This window comes from Podarcis melisellensis, assembly GCF_964234715.1.
Source record: "Podarcis melisellensis genome assembly, chromosome: 17".
NCBI lineage: Eukaryota > Metazoa > Chordata > Lepidosauria > Squamata > Lacertidae > Podarcis > Podarcis melisellensis.
Window position 1 is genome coordinate 12,519,336 of NC_138534.1, and position 21,522 is coordinate 12,540,857.

Consider the following 21,522-nt stretch of genomic DNA (forward strand, 5'->3'; position numbering starts at 1 on the left):
GGAGAGACCTGTCAGGAGTAAGCATGGACCAATGGTACCAAATAGTATGGGAAACAGTCCTACTAGAAAAATTAACCAATAAACTGAAACTGACACTGGGACAAACAGAAGAAGACGCCTTTACCCCGGTATGGCTCCCCTTTATCATGTACACAGCCCAACAAGACAATGACAATAATCCACCAACAGCATATAAATCAATATGGCTAACCTGATCCAAAACACCCACCCACCTCACTCACACACAAAGATCACCACAGCCAATCACAAACAAACAACCACACCCTAGGCCAACCCAGTGGCGTAGTGTGGGTTGTCATCACCCGGGGCAAGGCAAGTAATTTGTGCCCCCTAACCCGTGGATTTGCACCCCTAACCCGTGGATTTGCGCCCCCTAACCCTAACCCCCAGATGTTGCACCCGGTGTGGCCGGCCCCCCCTGCACCCCCCACGCTATGCCACTGGGCCAACCCCAACCTCTCTCACCACCAAAGGAACACAAGTGAACAGCAGAGAACCGGCACAAGTAACGCTGACACCAAATCGTACATACATTAAGCAAAATAGAAACATCGCCACCCCACCCCACCTATCTTCCCCCCTCCACCCCTTTTCTTCCTAATGTCTCAACAAATGAAACTGATTTGTAAAAATGTTACATGGAAAAAATACGAGAGATGTTACACATACTTCTGTAAAACAAGAAAATCTTTAATTTTAAAAAAAGAAGAAGCAAGAAACCATGGTTTCCTGTTATACCTGGAGCATGCCACAGACATAATTCATCCAAAAAACCTCTCTAATATAGCTTTGGAATAATATCAAACCAGAATTAGCTGAAATGTGCATTATTGTTAATTATTCTAACTTCCAACAGCTCCAAGGATCAGGTGTGCTGAAAGGTAAATAGAGGTGGCTAAACTCCTTCCTCTCCTCCATGAATCAAGAATGCGGCAAGATATTTCAGAAATCTGGGGTGTGATAGGTTTAATTGTTATAGCAGAATAATTTGTTGAATATGAGACAGTCTTCAACAGTACTTTTATTAAAGGCTGACGTGTAAATAGCCCAAATAGAGCATTTCAAAGATGCCAATCTGATAACCACAGCCCTGTCATGCTACTCTGTGCATCGTGGATGAGTGCTTATTATGTTTACATTTTGGCTTGACCATCTGGCAGTCAGGATCCCAAGAGAGACACATCATTTCCATTGTAGATACATCTTAATTATGGGGCTGATTTTGACTGTAAATTATTTTCCACGTGCCTTCTTAAACAAGAATAGTGGCAAAACCACATAGCTGGTTTGGAAAATGTGCTCTTTTCAAGGAATAGACCTGCTTCATCCTCTCTTGATTGAGGTTTGATTTACGCAAATGTTTTAGGGACGCGGGTGGCGCTGTGGGTTAAACCACAGAGTCCAGGACTTGCCAATCAGAAGGCCAGTGGTTCGAATCCCCGCAACAGGGTGAGTTCCCGTTGCTCAGTCTCAGCTCCTGCCAACCTAGCAGTTCGAAAGCACGTCAAAGTGCAAGTAGATAAATAGGTACCGCTCCAATGGGAAGGTAAACGGCATTTCCGTGCCCTGCTCTGGTTTGCCAGAAGCAGCTTAGTCATTATGGCCACATGACCCGGAAGCTGTATGCCGGCTCCCTCGGCCACTAAAGCGAGATGAGCGCCACAACCCCAGAGTCGGTCACGACTGGACCTAATGGTCAGGGGTCCCTTTACCTTTACCTTCTGAGTTTTATTCAATTTGACACCCCGCTTCAGACCTGTTTTTGTGTGCATTTTTTCATTGTAAGCTTACAAGTTATGTGAGTAGTTGTGTTGAAAAAAGTGGGGCCCTTGCATGCATTGATCATAGGCAATTACTAGGTGCTGTTTCAAAGTCGCTAACTAAAAAGGAAAAAGCCAAACCCATTTGAAAAAAGAGAGACAACCCCGCCCCGCCCATATCACGTAGCTTGGCCTGAATGTGGCTTAATGTGACAGCATAATAAAACACATATTTACTTTTGACATACCTCAATTGCACCATTAGTGAGTATTTGTCATGGCATTTATATACAAATACTTCTGATTTGTTGTTTCCAGTGCAGCTCAAATAAAAGGCAAATAACATAATGGAGCATCTAAAGAAATTCCTACCCTTTCCCATATTTTGCAGCTTTTGGAAATGTTACATTTTCAGATACCATCTGATCATGTCTCTCTGTGTGCTATGTAATAATTATTATTATTATTATTATTATTATTATTATTATTATTATTATTATTATTATTATTATTTATTGGCCGGGTTTCCCCAGACATTCTGGGCAGCTCCCAACAGAATATTAAAAACACGATAAAACATCAAATATTAAAAACTTCCTCAAACAGGCAAAACTAACTGAGATCCAGTGGTGCGGTTAGATAATTTTAGACTCTGAACTTAATAGCCTTATGGTCCCCCACTTCTTTAAATAGTGATGGTTAGGTTCATGGCTGTGTTGGGCTAAGCCTGGACCAGACCTGAAGACAAGCAAAGTAACCCTGGCTTGTTTCACTTAATGTAGCAGGACAAGTATCCAGTGGCGTAGCGTGGGGGTTGCAGGGGGGGCCGGCCGCACCGGGCGCAACATCTGGGGTTAGGGTTAGGGGGCGCAAATCCACGGGTTAGGGGGTGCTAATTACTTGCCTTGCCCCGGGTGCTGACAACCCACGCTACGCCACTGGCTTTGATTGTGCAAACAAACCATCTTTCTTTTAAACGAAGCATGGCTTGCCTTGTGTGTGAACCAACCCACGGTGTATTAATTTCAAAATGTCTTAAGCCAGTTCTGCTTTGTTTGGGGCCCTCCAGCGCATTGAGGTCCTGAGCATCTGCCCCAAGTCCTTCCTCATTGGCACTGCAGCTGGCGGAAGTCAAAGGACTTCCATTAACCCAGTCTGCAGCCTTCGGATAATAAACCTCTTCAGAGTCACTTACACAACCAGATTATTATTATTACTATTATTATTATTATTATTACCGTATATGAAGTGGATACCATATGTTGAGTCTATATATTAATTACTGAGTAAACACGGTCTGACATTTAACATGTTAACATGTACGTAAATTGAATGGCATATTATGTACTATAGTTTCATTACCACACATAAGTGAATCATGCAGGCCATTTGGAAATCAATGATAAATGAGATTAACATAAGAGCCGGCCATCTGGCTGTAGTCAAGTATAAAGGGAGTGGGGAATAAAATAACTCCAGATTTCCAAAGGTTTTGGGCTGGGATCTGGAGAGTCTCTTCTGCCTGCAGAATCTTCTTTCGCACAGCTAATTCTGCACACAGCTTGCGCAAGAGCTTGAGCATTCATGTGCAGAACTTCACAAGTGAAATCTTCTCTCTCACTCACAGACCTCTGGATCTTAGCTCTACAGTGGTACCTTGGGTTAAGTACTTAATTCGTTCCGGAGGTCTGTTCTTAACCTGAAACTGTTCTTCACCTGAAGCACCACTTTAGCTAATGGGGCCTCCTGCTGCTGCCGAGCCGCCGGAGCCCAATTTCTGTTCTTATCATGAAGCAAATTTCTTAACCTGAAGCACTATATACGATATATGATATCTTTATTGTCATTGTCCCATGCAGAACAATGAAATTGAAAAACTACATAAAACTACTATAAAACTACATAAAACATTCAAAAACCCCTAAAAACTCCAAAACCCCATTTTAAAATACACTATACTATGGAGACCCCTTATGCTGCATTTAGAACCAGAATTGCATTTGCGTAGAAACTGTTTCTCAGGCGGCTAGTCCTGGCCTTTATAACCCTATACCTTCTTCCAGAAGGCAGAAGCTGAAAGAGATAATTTCTGGGTTAGCGGAGTGTGTAACCTGAAGCGTATATAACCTGAAGCGTATGTAACCCGAGGTACCACTGTAGTTCCCTTTTTGCATCATGTTGAGGAAAATGCTATAATCATCACTCTTTTTCAGTTCATTTTTAAGGAATATCTAAACAAAATACAAGATAGAGTGTAACAACCTCAGTTTTGAACAATATCCTTTTACTTTTTAAAAATAATAATTATGGAATCTGTGTTGGTTGGCAAATTGTATTTTATAATTTTATGTTCTCTATTACTAATATTTTAACTGGAAAAAGCTGTAAAATTAAATTGATTTCTGCTATTCTATTTTTAAATGAGCTCTTGTGTGACACGGGGGAAGCAATGATTTAAAACTGCAATCTAGCTCCTGGCTTCAAAAATTGGGCTTTGTTAGCCTGGCATTTGCCAAAATTCTTGGCAGCTTGTATTACTGAAGGAAGGAGGGGGAGGCAGAGCTCTTTTGCCATCAGAGATTAAAGGCAGAATTACATCATTAGGATTGAGCAGAGACTCTGGGGTCTCACACAGCACACTTTCCTCTTCCTGCCCTACCCTCTATGATTTCTTTTTCTGTTTTGCTGACTTCAGCTGTTTCTTCAGAAAATATTACGTTATTAAAAAGGATTGCATCAAAGATGAACCATAAACCCGTCAAATTTCCTTGAATGCATTTTGGCAGGCCAACCCTGAGCATTGCCTCTTAACACTTAATTCTGTTTACTGCATTTCTTCACATTCTTCATTAAAAACAAAAACTATCCTTCTCACTGTGCAACAGCCCCAATCCTGACTGGACTTTCCGAGTTGCTATTTAAAAACACAGGCATTTCAGCATTTCACATATTGTTTTGTTAATCCCCAAGTGAAATTTATTTTAAATCACCAGACATCTTCTTTTTAAACTTTTGTTCTAGTCAGGGCTTTTTTTCAGCCAGAACTTGCCGGAACTGAGTTCTGGTACCTCTCAGGTGGGTGCTATTGCCGTTATAAGACAACAATGGCGGTCTTCAGGGTGAGTTCCAGCACCCCTTTTTCTAGAAAAATAGCCCCTGGCTCTGGTGACCCTTTAATAATTTCTTTTTCAAGAGCTACAAACTATGCAACTTTGAAATCAATGCTGTTTCCAAGTTTTTTCACTTGTGTGTAAAAACGAAATAGATAACCCTGATCCTCAGAAACTAAACTCCAGCTCAATTCAGTCTTCCAAGTCCCCCTTGTTCACCCTCCAGACTTGCTTATTGTTCTCCCCCTGCCCCCCCAAAAAAGATTACCGTATTTTTTGCTCTATAAGACTCACTTTTTCCCTCATAAAAAGTAAGGGGAAATGTGTTTGCATCTTATGGAGTGAATGCAGGCTGCGCAGCTATCCCAGAAGCCAGAACAGCAAGAGGGATTGCTGCTTTCACTGCGCAGCGATCCCTCTTGCTGTTCTGGCTTCTGAGATTCAGAATATTTTTTTTCTTGTTTTCCTCCTCCAAAAACTAGGTGCATCTTGTGGTCTGGTGCGTCTTATAAAACGAAAAATACGGTACTACATGACTGTTGTGACCCATGTAACTTAACTGATCCTGTCCCTTGTCTTAGGAGATCAGAAGGCCTTTTTGCACCAGACAATCAGAACATGCAATGGGGCTCTGATTGGACATTTGCATCCTTCAGATGCAAAGCACTGTTAAGTTTTGATACTTGTGCTGCTGTCAGAGGCAATGAGGGTCGGCCGTTGGGGTGACAAATTAGTTCTGACAAGCTTAATGACCTCAAGAAAGGAAAGTCTGCAGTCTTGATAGCATGTGCAGAACAACTGGTTAGCTCAGCCAAACGGGGATTGTGTTAAAAAACCCAAATTCTCTTTGGCAGGCCAATTTTACCGTTCTGCGGGGTGGGGTGGGGAAGAGGCTGCCACCAGCTTCTTTATGTGTACAAATGTATCAACCGGCTTTATTTCAAGCCATTAGACTTTAAGAGGAAAAATCAGAGCTTTCAACCACTGCTCATGGTATAAAGTTAAGGAGACAGTGATGAGGAAGTTGGCTGTATGAGAGGCATTTAGAACTATGGTAATTATTACAATTTGGAAATGGTCAGCTATTTGCAGTGGCGTAGGGGGTGCAGGGGGCCCGGCCGCACCGGGCGCAACATCTGGGGGGGGGGCGCTCGCCGCCTCCGGAGTCGCCGAAGAGCCTCAGGCGCAGGCTGTAGCAGAGCCCCATGTCTCGCGGAACTGACGAGCTGTGCGCGCGTCCGGGCTGAAGGCGTCCAGCAGGCAGTGGCTCTCAGCGCTCGCTGTGGTCAGGGCCACAGAGGGCGCACCAGGCAGCCCCTCCTCACAGCCCCGCCCCTCCGCTGCTGCTGCAGCTGCTGGGCCATGTTGCATTTTCCTCGCCTCTCTGCCCTCCTCCTCCTCCGGGCAAGCGGCGTCGTTTGGGTGGCAGCGCCAGCGGCAACTCGCCTCAGATCACCTGACACGGACCCGCCGCCGCCACTGTGGCTACCTTACTGTAAATACCCCAGCCCAGGCAGCAGCAAGAAGAAGCTGGCAGCGGCAGCAGGTTAGGGGTTAGGGGGCGCAAATTACTTGCCTTGCCCCGGGTTAGGGGGCGCAAATTACTTGCCTTGCCCCGGGTGCTGACAACCCACGCTACGCCGCTGGCTATTTGTGTATACATATGCATGTATTTTTTTATTTTAAAAATCTAATTTAGTGGGGTTTTAAAACTGACGCCACAGTATAATAGGAATAGTAAGTTATGTGGAAAAATGGCAGTGGGTATAAATTCTCTCTCCTGCCCACCTAGCAGTTTGAAAGCACGTCAAAGTGCAGGTAGATAAATAGGTACCGCTCCAGCAGGAAGGTAAACGCCGTTTCCGTGCACTGCTCTGGTTCACCAGAAGCAGCTTAGTCATGCTGGCCACATGACCCGGAAGCTGTACGCCGGCTCCCTCGGCCAATAAAGCGAGATGAGCGCCGCAACCCCAGAGTCGGCCACGACTGGACCTAATGGTCAGGGGTCCCTTTACCTTTATAAATTCTCTATAGCTACCAGTGGCGTAGCATGGGTTGTCAGCACCCGGGGCAAGGCAAGTAATTTGCGCCCCCTAACCTGTGGATTTGCGCCCCCTAACCCTAACCCCAGATGTTGCGCCCGGTGCGGCCGGCCCCCCCTGCACCCCCCACGCTCCGCCACTGATAGCTACAAATATAGTGTAGTAAAAATGGAAAGTCCAGTCTTACGACTTACAAGATGAAATATCCGCTAAAACAGCACACATTTTGTTTATTCTTTTCAGTTTGTTTGTTTGTTTGTTTGTTTAGATTTTTTTTACTTTTAATGTTGGTGAGGCAAGAATTCCCAAGCCCATCTGTTTTTGCAGAGGAAGCAGCAGGCAGGAGCACAGCTGTGCCGGTGCCCTCCGTGGGTCTGACCCACAAGGTCTGCCTTGCATGGCCAGAGAATATGCTACTGAAGACAGAAAAGATGGTTTCTGGAAAGGCAGCGTGTGGCGTGTGTGGCTGTTGCCTGATGTGTCATGAATGTTAGAAGTGGCACTTGGCTGAGCATATAAAATGAAGGATGAACCCCCTGCCCCCCTGCCCACTTTATATTTACAGTTCCCAGCAGAATGCAAACATGGATTCTAAAAGAATTTCTTGTATATTTCTAGTTTTAAATTATTTCTCCATAAGATACAGAGCTTAATCCTTTTCTAAACAAATAGGGCCTAATTGAAAAAAGCAGAGGGAGCTAAGCAGCAAAGAATAGAAAAATGTTTACAGAGCTAGGAAGTACATACTGAATGTTGCAGGAAATTTGCATATGGATTACTTGTGGAGAGAAAAAGAGAAACATTCTCAGCCTGTTTGTTACTCTGATGGACTCCCGCCGCTTCAAATACAAGTCCTTTTGCCTTTTTCTTTTTAATCCAACTGTTCTTTTTGGCAATCTTTCTCTTGAACCACTAATTGAATATTCTGTTTTTGTATTTCACCCTGGGCAAAAAAAAAAGAGAGAGAATGAAAAATAGCTGTGCCCAGAAGAGGAGGCTGGTTAGGTTTTAAATATTAGGCTATATTAATTTAATTTGTTTTCAACTAAGGGTAATTGAATGAAGGTGAGAGTGTATCTGATAGAAAACGCAGAATGTTTTCCAGACTGGTTTATTACATAAAAGCATGTAGATGTGAGATGTTAATATACGCTAATCAAATAATAGCATCCTGCAGGGAGCCACCTGCTCAGCACTAAATTCTTGTTAAGGAAGAATTACCATGTAGGTGCTTCAATTTATAAATGTTGATAACCGAAGCACAACATATTTTTGTTGTATTTTTTAAATAACGGACATAACACATGCCTAGGAAGAGAGCAGGAATGGCACTCATCCCAGGGGTATATTTCATTTCAATGCAGACCCTTCTGTCTGTGCACATTATGGTGTTCTACCTCAATCATTCAAAATCTGATGTTAATGCACATAAATAACTCAGAGAATTACACTATCCAATGCTCCATTTTAATGAGAACTCTTCAAGCTGTAATTAAAATCAGTGTTGGTTTATCTGAACAATTTGAAGACATCAAAACACAGCCATTTATTTTAAGGGCTCTCTTTTCCCATAAGCAAATAATACCCCTGATCATGAGACCTATGTTTATGAAGGTTCTTCAGTGTATTTTAGCATTTTTAAAATAAATTCTATGCTATTGAGAAATCAAAAGGTGCAATCACTGCTTTTTCCATGTTCTTTGTTGTGAACCATGCTCGTTTTGTTTTTAAAGAAGATGTACACTGTGAACTCAGAAATAAGTCCCACTGAATTTGATGGGACATTGCAGTACGCTTGGATAGAGTTACATACGGAAATCCTCTTAAAACTCCATATAGGCTACAGAAATCCAGCAAATTACAATGTTTGCTCATAGGAAGATAAAATTTATGTTTGGCAGGAAGTCATAAGTGAATGTAAGGAGGAGGATTAAATTTTAAAGTTGGCAAGTTTCTCCTTCCACAACTAATGGCAGCTTCAGAGGGGGGTGATTTGTATTGGGCTGTTCTTATCCTGAAGCAAAGTTCTTAACCCAAAGCACTATTTCTGGGTTAGCGGAGTCTGTAACCTGAAGCGTATGTAACCCGAGGTACCACTGTACGTAAATCCGGCACTGCGCGCGTGCACACACACACACGTGCAAATAGGATAGTTCTGGGATGATAATATGAGGTTAGAGTCAGGTTAGCAGGGGAAGATGACGTTTGCCAATTCTGTCCCCAGTGCCATCTCCTGCATGGCCCCAGAGTCCTCCATCCCTCTGGAACAGGATGGAGGTGGCCCTGGGGGATGCAGGAGAAGCAGGAATCCGCAGACTTCACTCCTCCCTAAGCTAGCAGGAGCAGTAGCGTAGCGTGGGGGTGCAGGGGGAGCCGGCCGCACTGGGCGCAACATCTGGGGGGGACGCGCTCGCCGCCTCCGGAGTCACCAAAGAGCCTCGGGCGCAGGCTGTAGCAGAGCCCCATGTCTCACGGAACCGACGAGCTGTGCACGCGTCCGGGCTGAAGGTGTCCGGCAGGCAGCGGCTCTCAGCACTCGCCGCGGTCCCCACACGTCCGGGCCGTGGAGGGCGCCAGGCAGCCCCTCCTCACAGCCCTGCTGCCCCCACCGCTGCTCCACCTGCAGCTGCTGGGCCATGTTGCATTTTCCTCGCCTCTCTGCCCTCCTCCTCCTCTGGGCAAGCGGCGTCGTTTGGGCGGCAGCGCCAGCGGCAACTCGCCTCAGATCACCTGACACGGACCCGCCGCCGCCGTGGCTACCTTACCGTAAATACCCCAGCCCAGGCAGCAGCAAGAAGAAGCTGGAAGCGGCGGCAGGATAGGGGTTAGGGGGCGCAAATTACTTGCCTTGCCCCGGGTGCTGACAACCCACACTACGCCACTGAGCAGGAGCAAACCATTCACTCATTGACTAAGATGTGAATGCTTGTAAGAAGAAAGAGGGCACTTACAGTACAATAAAATTGGCAGAAATGAAAAATAAACCATATAAGTATTTAAGCAGTTGGGAAAGGAAGGCAGAAAAGAGAGAAAAGCAGAAAAGTTCAAAACTGCTTTCCAACAAAGAGTTGCAGCAAACTAATTCTCAGGTTCTTCGGTTTTTTTCTTCCGATGGCTTTCATTCCACATTGTTTTCAAATTATTACCAGCTGACACATTCAAAAGTAATTTCTCTTCCAAGAAGCTTGTCATAATATTTACTTTCTTCACAATAACAACAGAAAAGTCAGCCAGGACTGAAATGGGGAGGCGTACTAAACCTGAAGCCCAATCCTAAGAATCTTTACTTAGAAATAGTTCCCACAAAGTCAGTATGTTTGCGTGCGTCATTTATAGGTACATGCATACAGCACGGCCATCAAATGTTCAAGGCATCTGTGTTGTGTTGAAATCGATTCCATGTTTACTCAGAAGTAAGTCCTGTATTGTTCATTGGGGCTTACTGCCATGTAAGTGTACAGAAGATTGGAGCCCAAGGAACAAAAGGCAAGTTACACGTGAAAGGAGTGTACAGTCTAAAGTTCCAGTGATCTTTTTTCCAGTGCTAAGTTTTCAGCTTTTATAAATGCAAAAAAAGGTGCATCTCTGTGGTGACTGACTTTGTCAGGTCTAAACTTTGTGGATATGCAAAGTTAAGTGCATCTGTCAATCTCTTAGTCAAGGGAAGGAAGGAGCAATGGCCACTTATTTATTTTAGCAGAAAATAAATAAATGGGGGAAAACAGCTCAGCATTCAGACTTTTCCAGCAATTGGGTTGTCTTGGGCCTCTGAGTGTACAAAATCTCTGTGTCTGTTGTAGAGGTACTTTAGAATTATTATTATAAGGGAGGGACTCAGAGATTGCGAAGAAGCATCACAAGCTGCTTGCATGACCTCTTCACACAACTTTCCTACAAAACATTCTTTTCGGACATTAAAACACACGACGCCAGCCGGGCATGAACTTGATTGTGCAAGTGGCTAGCGGTATAAGTTTGTAACATCCGAAAGCTATGTTGAGGAACAACTTCGCCTCCAGCAGTTTCTCTGTTAAAAATAGCCTCCATCTGTGCCCCCCCCCGCAGGAGCTAAAAGTGTTGGTATCTCCCACCCACCCCCAAGCATGTCAACATAACAACAGCTGACTGGTTAAGAAGCCTCCATGGTCCCATCCCTGGGCATCTTCCGCTTCAGTTTAAGCCTCTAGGTGCATGCTAGAAAGAAGGGAAAAGTCAAGGAATCCCACCTCCCCACAAGGGATAATCATGTATAGTTTTCCTCTCAGTGAGAGAAAGCCAGCCATCTATAATGAATTCATTCATTCATAGCGAAATTAATATAATAATTCACATTTCCCTTGTTCATAACTTTCACTATAAACTTTGGTGTTTAAAAACCTCTTATTTCAATTAGTGCTGTATATATATATATCCTCTATAAAGAGGGGGGAATCTACATGTAAATAGATTCAAACTCCATTTGATTAGTAAGAACACTAGCACAAACACAAAATTTTAAAAAAACATAGTCCAGGAAATTATCTTTATAAGTTTACAGCATCAGTTTAAATGTTACAGTACAGAATAAAATACAGTAACCAGGAAAACATTACAGAATTCTGTTGTTTTTATATTATTTCATTAAATCCATGAATTTTTTATGTTTCCAGAAAGTCTGGATGATTCAGACTTACTTCTATGAGTGTTGAAAGGTCTTAAAATGGCAAAAGCTTGACAAGTATTAAAATGATTAATTGTGGTTAAGGTGCTACATCCTCTTTCATACTTATGTTTTAATAACTCAGAAGTTATGAACGTTCCCATTTGAAAATATAACTGAAATCAACTTGGTTTCATGTTTCAGCACCTAATTGTAGCTAATTTGGGAATGAGCTAACTAAGCCTAAAATCCTATTAGGAAAGAAAACCATGCCTGTTTTGTCCCGTTTAGAAAAATGTCATTCTGAGAAATGTCAGTCTATCACTGTGGACTTAATGCCTAATTCTGAAGGTAATCTAACACTATTTGCAGTCATTCCATAAGAATCTATTTGCAGTTGTTGCTGCTGCTGTTGATGATTATGATGATGATGATGATAATAATAATAATAATAATAATAATAATAATAATAATAATAATAATATCACACATTCAATGTGCACGAGACTTTAAAGCAGGCATGGGGAATCTTAACTACAGTGGTACCTTGGGTTAAGTACTTAATTCGTTCCGGAAGTCCGTACTTAACCTGAAACTGTTCTTAACCCTGAAGCACCACTTTAGCTAATGGGGCCTCCTGCTGCTGCTGCGCCGCCGGAGCACGATTTCTGTTCTCATCCTGAAGCAAGTTCTTAACCTGAAAAAAACCCCACAAAGTTCTTAACCTGAAGCACTATTTCTGGGTTAGCAGAGTCTGTAACCTGAAGCGTATGTAACCCGAGGTACCACTGTACTCAGCAATACATGACTAATAAAGATTTTCAGGCTGCTTACAAACCTTACCTTTAAAACACATTTAAAGCACATGACCTCCCCTCCAAATTCCTGGCAACTGTGGTTTGTTAAGGGTGCTGGGAATTGTAGCTCTGTGGGATGTAGCCTACAGTGGCCAGGATTCTTTGGGGGTGAAGCCACATGACTGAAATGTATAGGGAGTAATTCAACATTGCGCTCTGTTGATTGTTCCGTCAGGGCTTGCCAGCCAGAGCAACCTCCCCTCTCCCACCCCCACCCATGCCAATTTTGGGGGCTGTGGGGCAGAGGAGAGGGAGAAAGCCCCACTGCGCAAGCAGAAGTCTTCAACTCATCCATTGAAGTGTTAGGGAATGCATTAAGGCAGGGGTCAGCAAACTTTGTCAGCTGGGGGTCGGCCCACTGTCCATCAGACCTTGTGGGGGGGCTGGATTATATGGGGGGGAATGAACGAATTCCTATGCCCCACAAATAACCCAGAGATGCATTTTACATAAAAGGACACCATCTACTCATGTAAAAACATGCTGATTCCCAGACCGTCTATGGGTCAGATTGAGAAGGCGATTGGGCCAGCTCCGGCTCCTGGGCCTTAGTTTGCCTACCCATGTATTAGGGTAAGACCACCACACATTTATCGGAAGGTGTGGATGTTGGTTGCACACAGGGAGGGCTTCTGTCATTTCCATGGCATGTATAAAAAATGCTGCGAATTATTTTTTTCTTTAAAAAAAAAAGTTTTGAAATATATATGGAATTTGCCATTAGCTCATCAGCGCCATCTAGTGCCATATTTGTATAATGCACTTAAAATGCCCTTTAACATTATATTTGCAGCTGTTATAGCTGAATCCCAGGTTTCCTGAACACACAGAGCTATCTACTTATCGGCTCTTTCAGATACTTGGATGAGCCTGCGAACAATGAAAGTGGAGACGGCGACCATAATCCTATGACACTAATTCTCTCCCTCACACTCGTTCACAGGCTGCAGCCTTGTTTCAAAATCAGGAAATTAACATGAATGTGCAAGAAGCATTTGCTCAAAAAGGGGGGGGGGAGTTCCTTCTTCCTTACCCTATTCTTCAATCTTAGCAATGTTCTTTTGCTCCACAGTTTGAAGGCTGCAAGAAGGCCTTTTCTAGACTAGAAAACCTCAAGATTCACTTAAGGAGCCACACGGGAGAAAAGCCTTACCTTTGCCAGCATCCAGGCTGTCAAAAAGCATTCAGTAATTCCAGCGACCGAGCCAAGCATCAGAGGACTCACCTGGACACGGTAAGGGAAGAACCGGATTTCAGATTGTATATTGCTCTCCTGCTTTGATTCTGCTGTAGCTCTTGTTGTCTGCAATTAGAACTTTGAAAGGGGAGATTGTTGGCCATGGAGAATTTGGGCAGAGGTGGAAGGTTAGATGAAGATTGAATCACACTTAAGCGCCGACCCATTGAAATCAGCGGGCCTTCAATTGGTCCTGGCTGAAGTCCCATTGATTCTAGTGGGTCTGCTCTATGTATGACCAGGGTGGAATCTACACATATATTAAAAAAACAACACTGTGAAAATGCTTTTAAAAAAACATTTTGAAAAATACATTGAATTTTGCATAGCTCACTATTGCCCTCTAGTGTCACATTTGTAAATTGCACTTTACAACACATTTAAAATGTTTTATTTGCAGCTGTGTCACTGAGTCCTATGTCTGGATGTATCCCAGAAACACTAACTTTTGCAAGAGGCAGTAGCAAATTTATTTAATTGAAACTAGATTTTTTGTTTTTAACAGCAGATGAGATCATTTCAAGAAATAAGTCCTTATTTCTATAACTGTTTCAAGGAGGCAGAAGCTGCTGTCTAATAATAATAATAATAATTATTATTATTATTATTTATACCCTGCCCTCCCCAGGCAAAACTGGGCTCAGAACGGCTAACATCAAATGTTTAACACATTAACATGAAATCAGGCAATCAATTAAAATACATCCTAAAATCAGATCAGGATCAGAATAAAATCCAATCAGATGGCAACCCACAGATTAGGGTTGGGGACCTTAAATGCTCACCAGGCCCAACTGTTTGTGCTGAACTTATATGGGCCTGTGAGAAAAATTGAGAGGCCACTTTCATGCAAGTGTAGTTCTTCCCCTTTTGTGCCCTGCTGTCAAGGCCCATTCTCCAACATGGCCAATCCATGCCTCATGATAGACTCCCCTCCTCTCCCAGGCCCACAGCTCCTGCTGGTGGATCCCTTGTCAGAAAGAGCTGCTGGATCCCCTAAGGCGAAGTGTAGAAGGAGTTCGGCTTAGGGAAGCCTTTTCCCAGCCTGAGACTCTCCAGGTGTTACTGAAGTACATCTGCCATTAACCGCCCTGCAGTCTACAGATGAAGTATGCATCTGTATTGTTTAAATAAACAAAAACCTTGACCACTGCCTATGCTGGCCAGGACTGATCAGAGCTTGAGTCCAAGAATTTCTGGGTGACAACAGGATGATTTAAGGCAATGGGCCTGTTGAAACACTACACACTCAACCTGTCTACACATTTTGCAAAACTGTGCAACGCATTCAGATGAAGTAAATGTTCTCTAATATACACAATAAAAGGTAAAGGGACCCCTGACCATTAGGTCCAGTCGTGGCCGACTCTGGGGTTGCGGCGCTCATCTCGCTTTATTGGCCGAGGGAGCCGGTGTACAGCTTCCGGGTCATGTGGCCAGCATGACTAAGCCGCTTCTGGTGAACCAGAGCAGCACACGGAAACACTGTTTACCTTCCCACCAGAGCAGTACCTATTTATCTACTTGCACTTTGACGTGCTTTCGAACTGCTAGGTTGGCAGGAGCAGGGACCGAGCAACGGGAGCTCACCCCGTCGCGGGGATTTGAACCGCTGACCTTCTGATCGGCAAGTCCTAGGCTCTGTGGTTTAACCCACAGCGCCACCCGCGTCCCTAATAGACACAATATATTCCACTAAAAGAGTTTGGAATGTAGAAAGCAACAGTAGCTGTGTTGTTCTATGAGAAAACCACAGTTGGACAGCAACTTTATTGGGAGCAACCAAAATGTCTCCAGAACTCATCATCACGCAGGATGCTATGCAAAGCAGTGGTTGGGGGAGGGAGAACCTAAATTATGTGCAAACCAGACCATGGTCAGCTGGTAGACACAGTTCATGCAAGTCATTAATTAGCAAAGTTATGGATTAATATTAGATTGTACACTAAGTAAAAAGAGTTTAGAATACTTGCCTACAACACCAGGTGACAGGCAAAGCATGATATAAAATGTTCATATACACATTCAGATGTTGACTTCTCAATAATTTCAATCAATTTCAATGCACATACTAATGTGCATCTGTTTTAGTCAACTTTTGCTCCTGAATCCAGCAAGGAACGCCCATGTAAGTAAGTTACGGTTAAGGGAGCTGGGCATGTTTAGCCTGGAGAAGAGGAGGTTAAGGGGTGATATGATAGCCATGTTCAAATATATAAAAGGATGTCACATAGAGGAGGGAGAAAGGTTGTTTTCTGCTGCTCCAGAGAAGCGGACACGGAGCAATGGATCCAAACTACAAGAAAGAAGATTCCACCTAAACATTAGGAAGAACTTCCTGACAGTAAGAGCTGTTCGACAGTGGAATTTGCTGCCAAGGAGTGTGGTGGAGTCTCCTTCTTTGGAGGTCTTTAAGCAGAGGCTTGACAACCATATGTCAGGAGTGCTCTGATGGTGTTTCCTGCTTGGCAGGGGGTTGGACTCGATGGCCCTTGTGGTCTCTTCCAACTCTATGATTCTATGATTCTAAGTTGGCTTTGACTTGCATGCAGTGGCCTTGTTCACATGTAACACTACGCCAAACAATGGCTTAGCAGGAATGAGCACGTACACTGGTGCAGAGTATGAACACCATGACTGCTTCTCTCCTCGCCTGCCACACAACCAGGCCCTCAACCATGATTTGACTTGCTAACCGAGGCTCATGGGCTGCCTCAAGAAAATAAATCATAACTGGTAAACCAAGAACAATCTTGTCTACAACTTCTGGTTTGTTTACTGCAAGACAAATCCCAAGTCCATGTTTGGATGCAATGCTATGCCCAAGCATGGCTTGGCTCACAATAGGACACTTTGCACAACTACCGTATTTTTCGCTCTATAAGACGCACTTTTTCCACTTCAAAAATTAAGGGGAAATGTGTGTGCGTCTTATGGAGCGGATGCAGGCTCCTTGGCTTCAGCGATAGCAGCACGAAGCCTCCGAAGCGCAGAGGGAGAGCTCCCCCCGTGCTCCGGAGGCTTTGCGTTGCTTTCACTGAAGCTGCCTTAAGCCCCCGGAGTGCAGCGCGAACTCCTGCTGCGCTCCGGGGGCTTCAGGCAGCTATCCGCAAGCCTTCGGAGCGCAGCAGGAGTTCCCCCCACGTTCCGAAGGCTTGCGGATAGCCGTCTGAAGCTTGGAGAGCAAGAGGGGTCGGTGGAGAGGCGCTGCACAGTTTTCCCTCTCTGTGCAACACTCCTTCAGCCAAGCGGGAGGAGAAATGGAAGGGGCTCCATTTCTCCTGCCGCTTCACTGAAGGGGCACTAAGCAGAGAGGGGGAGAATTTTGTTTTTCCTGTTCTCCCCCTCCTATGGTCCTGTGCGTCCTATAGAGCAAAAATTATGGCATGTTCATTCACACTATGCCATATTGTTACATACGAACCAGACCATTGTCGTTGTGTGTGTGTGTGCATCAGGATGCACATCTGCATTAGAGTTGTGAGTCTCATTTGGGTCCCAAGAAAATGGCTGTTTGAAGATGACAAGAACTGGTTCACGGTCATGATTTTCCAGTGCTTGTGGAGTAATACTGCACCCAAAGGCAGGTGAAAATATGTGCTAATATGTTTTTTATTTAAGCTTGCACCTTGCAGAAGATGCTTCGTTCATTACAATTTCCTACACAAAAAAACAGCCCATATCATAAATAATTACGTATAAGAGTTATTGGTTGAAATGCATAGATCAGGCCTAAAAACACCTGGGAAAGTGTTTCACTCTAATGGCACAGTGTTATACAAATACCGTATTTTTCGTCCCATAGGATGCTCCGTCCCATAGGACGCACCTGGTTTTTTGGGGGGGAAATAAAGGAAAGATGTTTTTCCTTTATTTCACCCCCAAAAGCAGGTCGGGGAAACCGAACCAGGTCGAGGAACAGCAGGATGGCAGCGCTGCGCCTCCCTGCTGTCCCCCGAGCTTGTGGGGCTGGCCGATGTCTGTCCGGCGCGTGGGGCGCTCTGCTTCAGGGCGTCCCGCCCGCTGGGCGGCAGGCTGCTATCCGCAGCGTGGGGAGACCTGCGGGAAACTCCTACAGGGCTCCCCACGCTGCGGATGTGTTCCCGGAGCATCAGGCGCCCTGAAAGCAGAGCGCCCGACGCTCCGGGAAGCAGGCTGCTATCCACAGCCTAGACAGCCCTGCGGGACCTCCTGCAGGGCTGCCTAGGCTGCGGATGTCTTCCTGAAGCCTGGAGAGCAAGAGGGGTCAGTGCGCACCGACTCCTCTCACTCTCCAAGCTTCAGCGAAAGCCTGCATTGGCCCCATAGGACGCACCCAGATTTCCCTTTCATTTTTGGAGGGGGAAAAGTGCGTCCTATAGGGCGAAAAATACGGTACCTTCCTGCATGGCAACTGTTGCTCATGAAGGAAATTGTGATGAATGGAACAAAATTACGATGATACAATTCTGGCTTGTAATGCAAATGAAACAACGGTGAAACACAACTTTTTCCAATAAGCTTTAATGTTCTTTTAAAAGCTTGTCTTGATAGCAGTGCATGTTTATAATTAGTGTTTAAATTCAAAAACTTCAATAAACAATCCCTGAAGATTCTTTGTATAGCCTTCAGTATTTTTGAAGCTTTCAAATGTAGAGTGTGCTTTCTGCTTTGATTTCTTGTCTGCCATATCCGACTAACCTTTCCCCTTCCTTCTCTCTTCTGAAGCAGGTTTCTTCTATATCTCTATGTCTGGGACTTTTCCACAGCTTCTTTTCCTGGCCCACTAAAGAAATGTAATCTCTGACTATACCAAAGGTTTCTATGAGGGTTACATAATTGTAAGTACAAGTGGAGATAATGATTTATTTGATCAGTGTGTGAAATTCAGTCACTCCTGCCTTTGCCACTTTTTGCACCAATGGGCATCCACCATGCCCTGGGCGCTGGCTGAGATTTCCCCTCACCCAGCCAAACTGACCTTTTGCTTCCCACATAAAACTTCACTATTTGTCAACATGCGGCTATTGATTCCCACACCCCAGCCGTAGAATGTGCAATGCAGGCTGATGAGCAAGTAAGCAGTTAAAAATAAACTATCAAAGATATTCATATGAAATATATGAAATAACAAAAGACACTTGTAGAAAGAAAGCAAACGTTTCCCTTTCTCTTTCTTACCAGTCTTCCTTACTTTCTATCTCTTAGCTGTGTTTCCAGTGTCATGACCACTCTGCTTGTGGCATTATTCACTGTGATGATAGCATTACAGTTTGAGTCTCAAACCCACAGGCTTTAAAGATACATAGATGTATGTATCTTAAAAAGTGACTGAAGAACCTTTCCTCTGTTTGCTTCAGAAACCTTACGCTTGCCAGATTCCTGGATGCACCAAACGATACACAGATCCGAGCTCTCTAAGGAAGCATGTGAAGGCCCATTCCTCCAAAGAACAGCAGGCTCGGAAAAAGGTAACAGGGCAAGCCGGGTCTGCAAATGCAAGGGTGCAGTCCATAGAGAATGCAATTATTATTATTATTATTATTATTATTATTATTATTATTATTATTGGTACAAATGAAAGGGTGCAGTCCATACAGTGGCGGAGAACCGGCGGGGCGGAGCTGGCATGCATCCCGGGGGCAGGCTGTGCCGCCTGCGGGGGCAGGGCACCCAGCACAGGCGGGGGGGCAGCTGCGATGGCACCCTGGGGATCATGCTGCCGGGGGCAGTGCGCTCCCCCCGCACTCCTTTTCCTCCGCCAGTGAGTCCATATCCAATTGTGATGCTTTTGAATTATGGTGCTGGAGGAGACTCTGGAGAGTCCCATGGACTGCAAGAAGATCAAACCTATCCATTCTGACGGAAATCAGCCCTGAGTGCTCACTGGAAGGACAGATCCTGAAGCTGAGGCTCCAATACTTTGGTCACCTCGTGAGAAGAGAAGACTTGCTGGAAAAGACCCTGATGTTGGGAAAGATGGAGGGCACAAGGAGAAGGGGATGATAGAGGACAAGATGGTGGGACAATGTTCTCGAAGCTACCAACATGAGTTTGACCAAACTGCGGGAGGCAGTGGAAGACAGGAGTGCCTGGCGTGCTCCGGTCCATGGCGTCATGAAGCGTCGGACACGACTAAACGACTAAACAACAACAACAACCCTCCAAGTGTCTTGATTTTCCAGGGAGTCTCGGAATTACGAAAGACGTCCTGGCTTCTGATTTGATCCCAGAATGTCCCTCTTTGCCACTGAGCTGGAAGAGGAGGGGGATCTGGCCCTGGTCCCAAGGGGCAGCTGTGAGGGAGCATCCCATTGCCTCTCCATCGCTACCACTCCCAGCCTCCTTCCTTGTGGCTGCTCAGAGCAGCTTCTGGAGAGCAGGGAAGGAGGAGGAGGGGCTGTCACTGCCAAGGCCCTGCCTGGCATGTTGCCCTGGCTCTGAGGGGCAGGAACCAAGCAGAGCTCAAGGAAGCTTGGCTTTTGTTTTTTTAAAAATGCTTTGTGCATCTGCATCTAATCTTGCCCCTTTCTAAAATCTATTTAGCGGTATGTGTTTTCCTTTTTGTAAAGCTTCCAAAAAATAAAATAAAATCATGATGAATGATAATGATGAGGAGAAACTGCACCTGAAGACAGACATGTATTGGGAGGTTTTTAATGCTCGATGTTTTTATTTTGTTTTTAGATATGCTCTAAGCTGCCCAGAGTGGCTGGGGAAACCCAACCGGATGGGCGGGGTAATAATAATAATAATAATAATAATAATAATAATAATAATAAGCCCTGACAGATGGCCATCTAACCTCTGTTTAAAAACCTCCAAGGAAGGAGAGTCCACCACCTCCCGAGGGAGCCTGTTCCACTGTTGAACAGCTCTTCCTGTCAGAAAGTTTTTATAATAAGAATAAGAATAAGAATAATATCTTATTTATACCCCGCCCACCTGGCTGGGCTTCCCCAGCCACTCTGGCCGGCTTCCAACCAAATATTAAAATACAGTAATACATCAAACATTAAAAGCTGCCCTAAACAGGGCTGCCTTCAGATGTCTTCTAAAAGGCTGGTAGTTGTTCTTCTCTTTGACATCTGGTGGGAGGGCATTCCACGGGGCGGGTGCCACTACTGAGAAGGCCCTCTGTCTGGCTCCCTGTAACTTGGCTTCTCACAGCAAGGTAACCACCAGAAGGCCCTTGGTGCTCAACCTCAGCGTCTGGGCAGAACTATGGAGTGGAGACGCTCCTTCAAGTATACTGGACCGAGGTCGTTTAGGGCTTTAAAGGTCAGCACCAACCCTTTGAATTGTGCTTGGAAACGTACTGGGAGCCAGTGTAGGTCTTTCAAGACCTGTGTTATATGGTCTCGGCGGCCGCTAGACTATGTCTAGTCGGAATCTCATTTCCTGCAACTTGAAGCCATGGGTTCGAGTCCTACCCTCCAGAGCAGGAAAAAACAAGCTTGTTCCCTCCTCCATGAGACAGCCCTTCAGATATTTGAAGAGGGCTCTCATATCTCCCCTCAGTCTCCTCGCTTCCTGATCTTCAGAAGGCTTGGCTTCTAGACCCTTGGTCATCCTAGTTGCCCTCTTCTGCACACATTCCATTCTGCGAATATTATGAACTGTGTCATAATTTCTAAATAATCATTTATTACTGTTTTAGAATGCAGTCGTACCCAATGCTGATGGAGAGGAGAGGAGCCGAGTTGCTTCTCAGTACATGAGAGAGATCAGTGGAGTGAGGAACTCACTGTGTCCTCCTTTGAGTGTCTTCCTCATTCTTCCCGGCAAGGAAATAAATCAATGAAATTGCCACTTTTATTCCTCACTTATGCTTAGTATGAGAGTTTACCTTCATTCTTGGTTTACTTTTGTATTCT

The 21,522-nt window shown here is 44.7% G+C and overlaps 1 protein-coding gene across 6 annotated transcripts in view; it reads left to right on the forward strand.

The window, feature by feature from the left end:
• The window catches only part of GLIS3 (GLIS family zinc finger 3), a 183,390-nt gene that overhangs the window by 106,301 nt on the left and 55,567 nt on the right, over nucleotides 1-21,522 (forward strand). For 4 of the 6 annotated variants that reach the window (XM_081893934.1, XM_081893933.1, XM_081893935.1 and 1 more), the window contains 2 exons: nucleotides 13,502-13,663; nucleotides 19,006-19,116. In XM_081893934.1, the coding sequence (XP_081750060.1) occupies nucleotides 13,502-13,663; nucleotides 19,006-19,116 (273 nt within the window). Of the gene's footprint in view, nucleotides 1-13,501; nucleotides 13,664-18,373; nucleotides 18,487-19,005; nucleotides 19,117-21,522 lie in introns of those variants that run through there. The other 2 variants (XM_081893937.1, XM_081893938.1) reach the window with 2 other exon arrangements.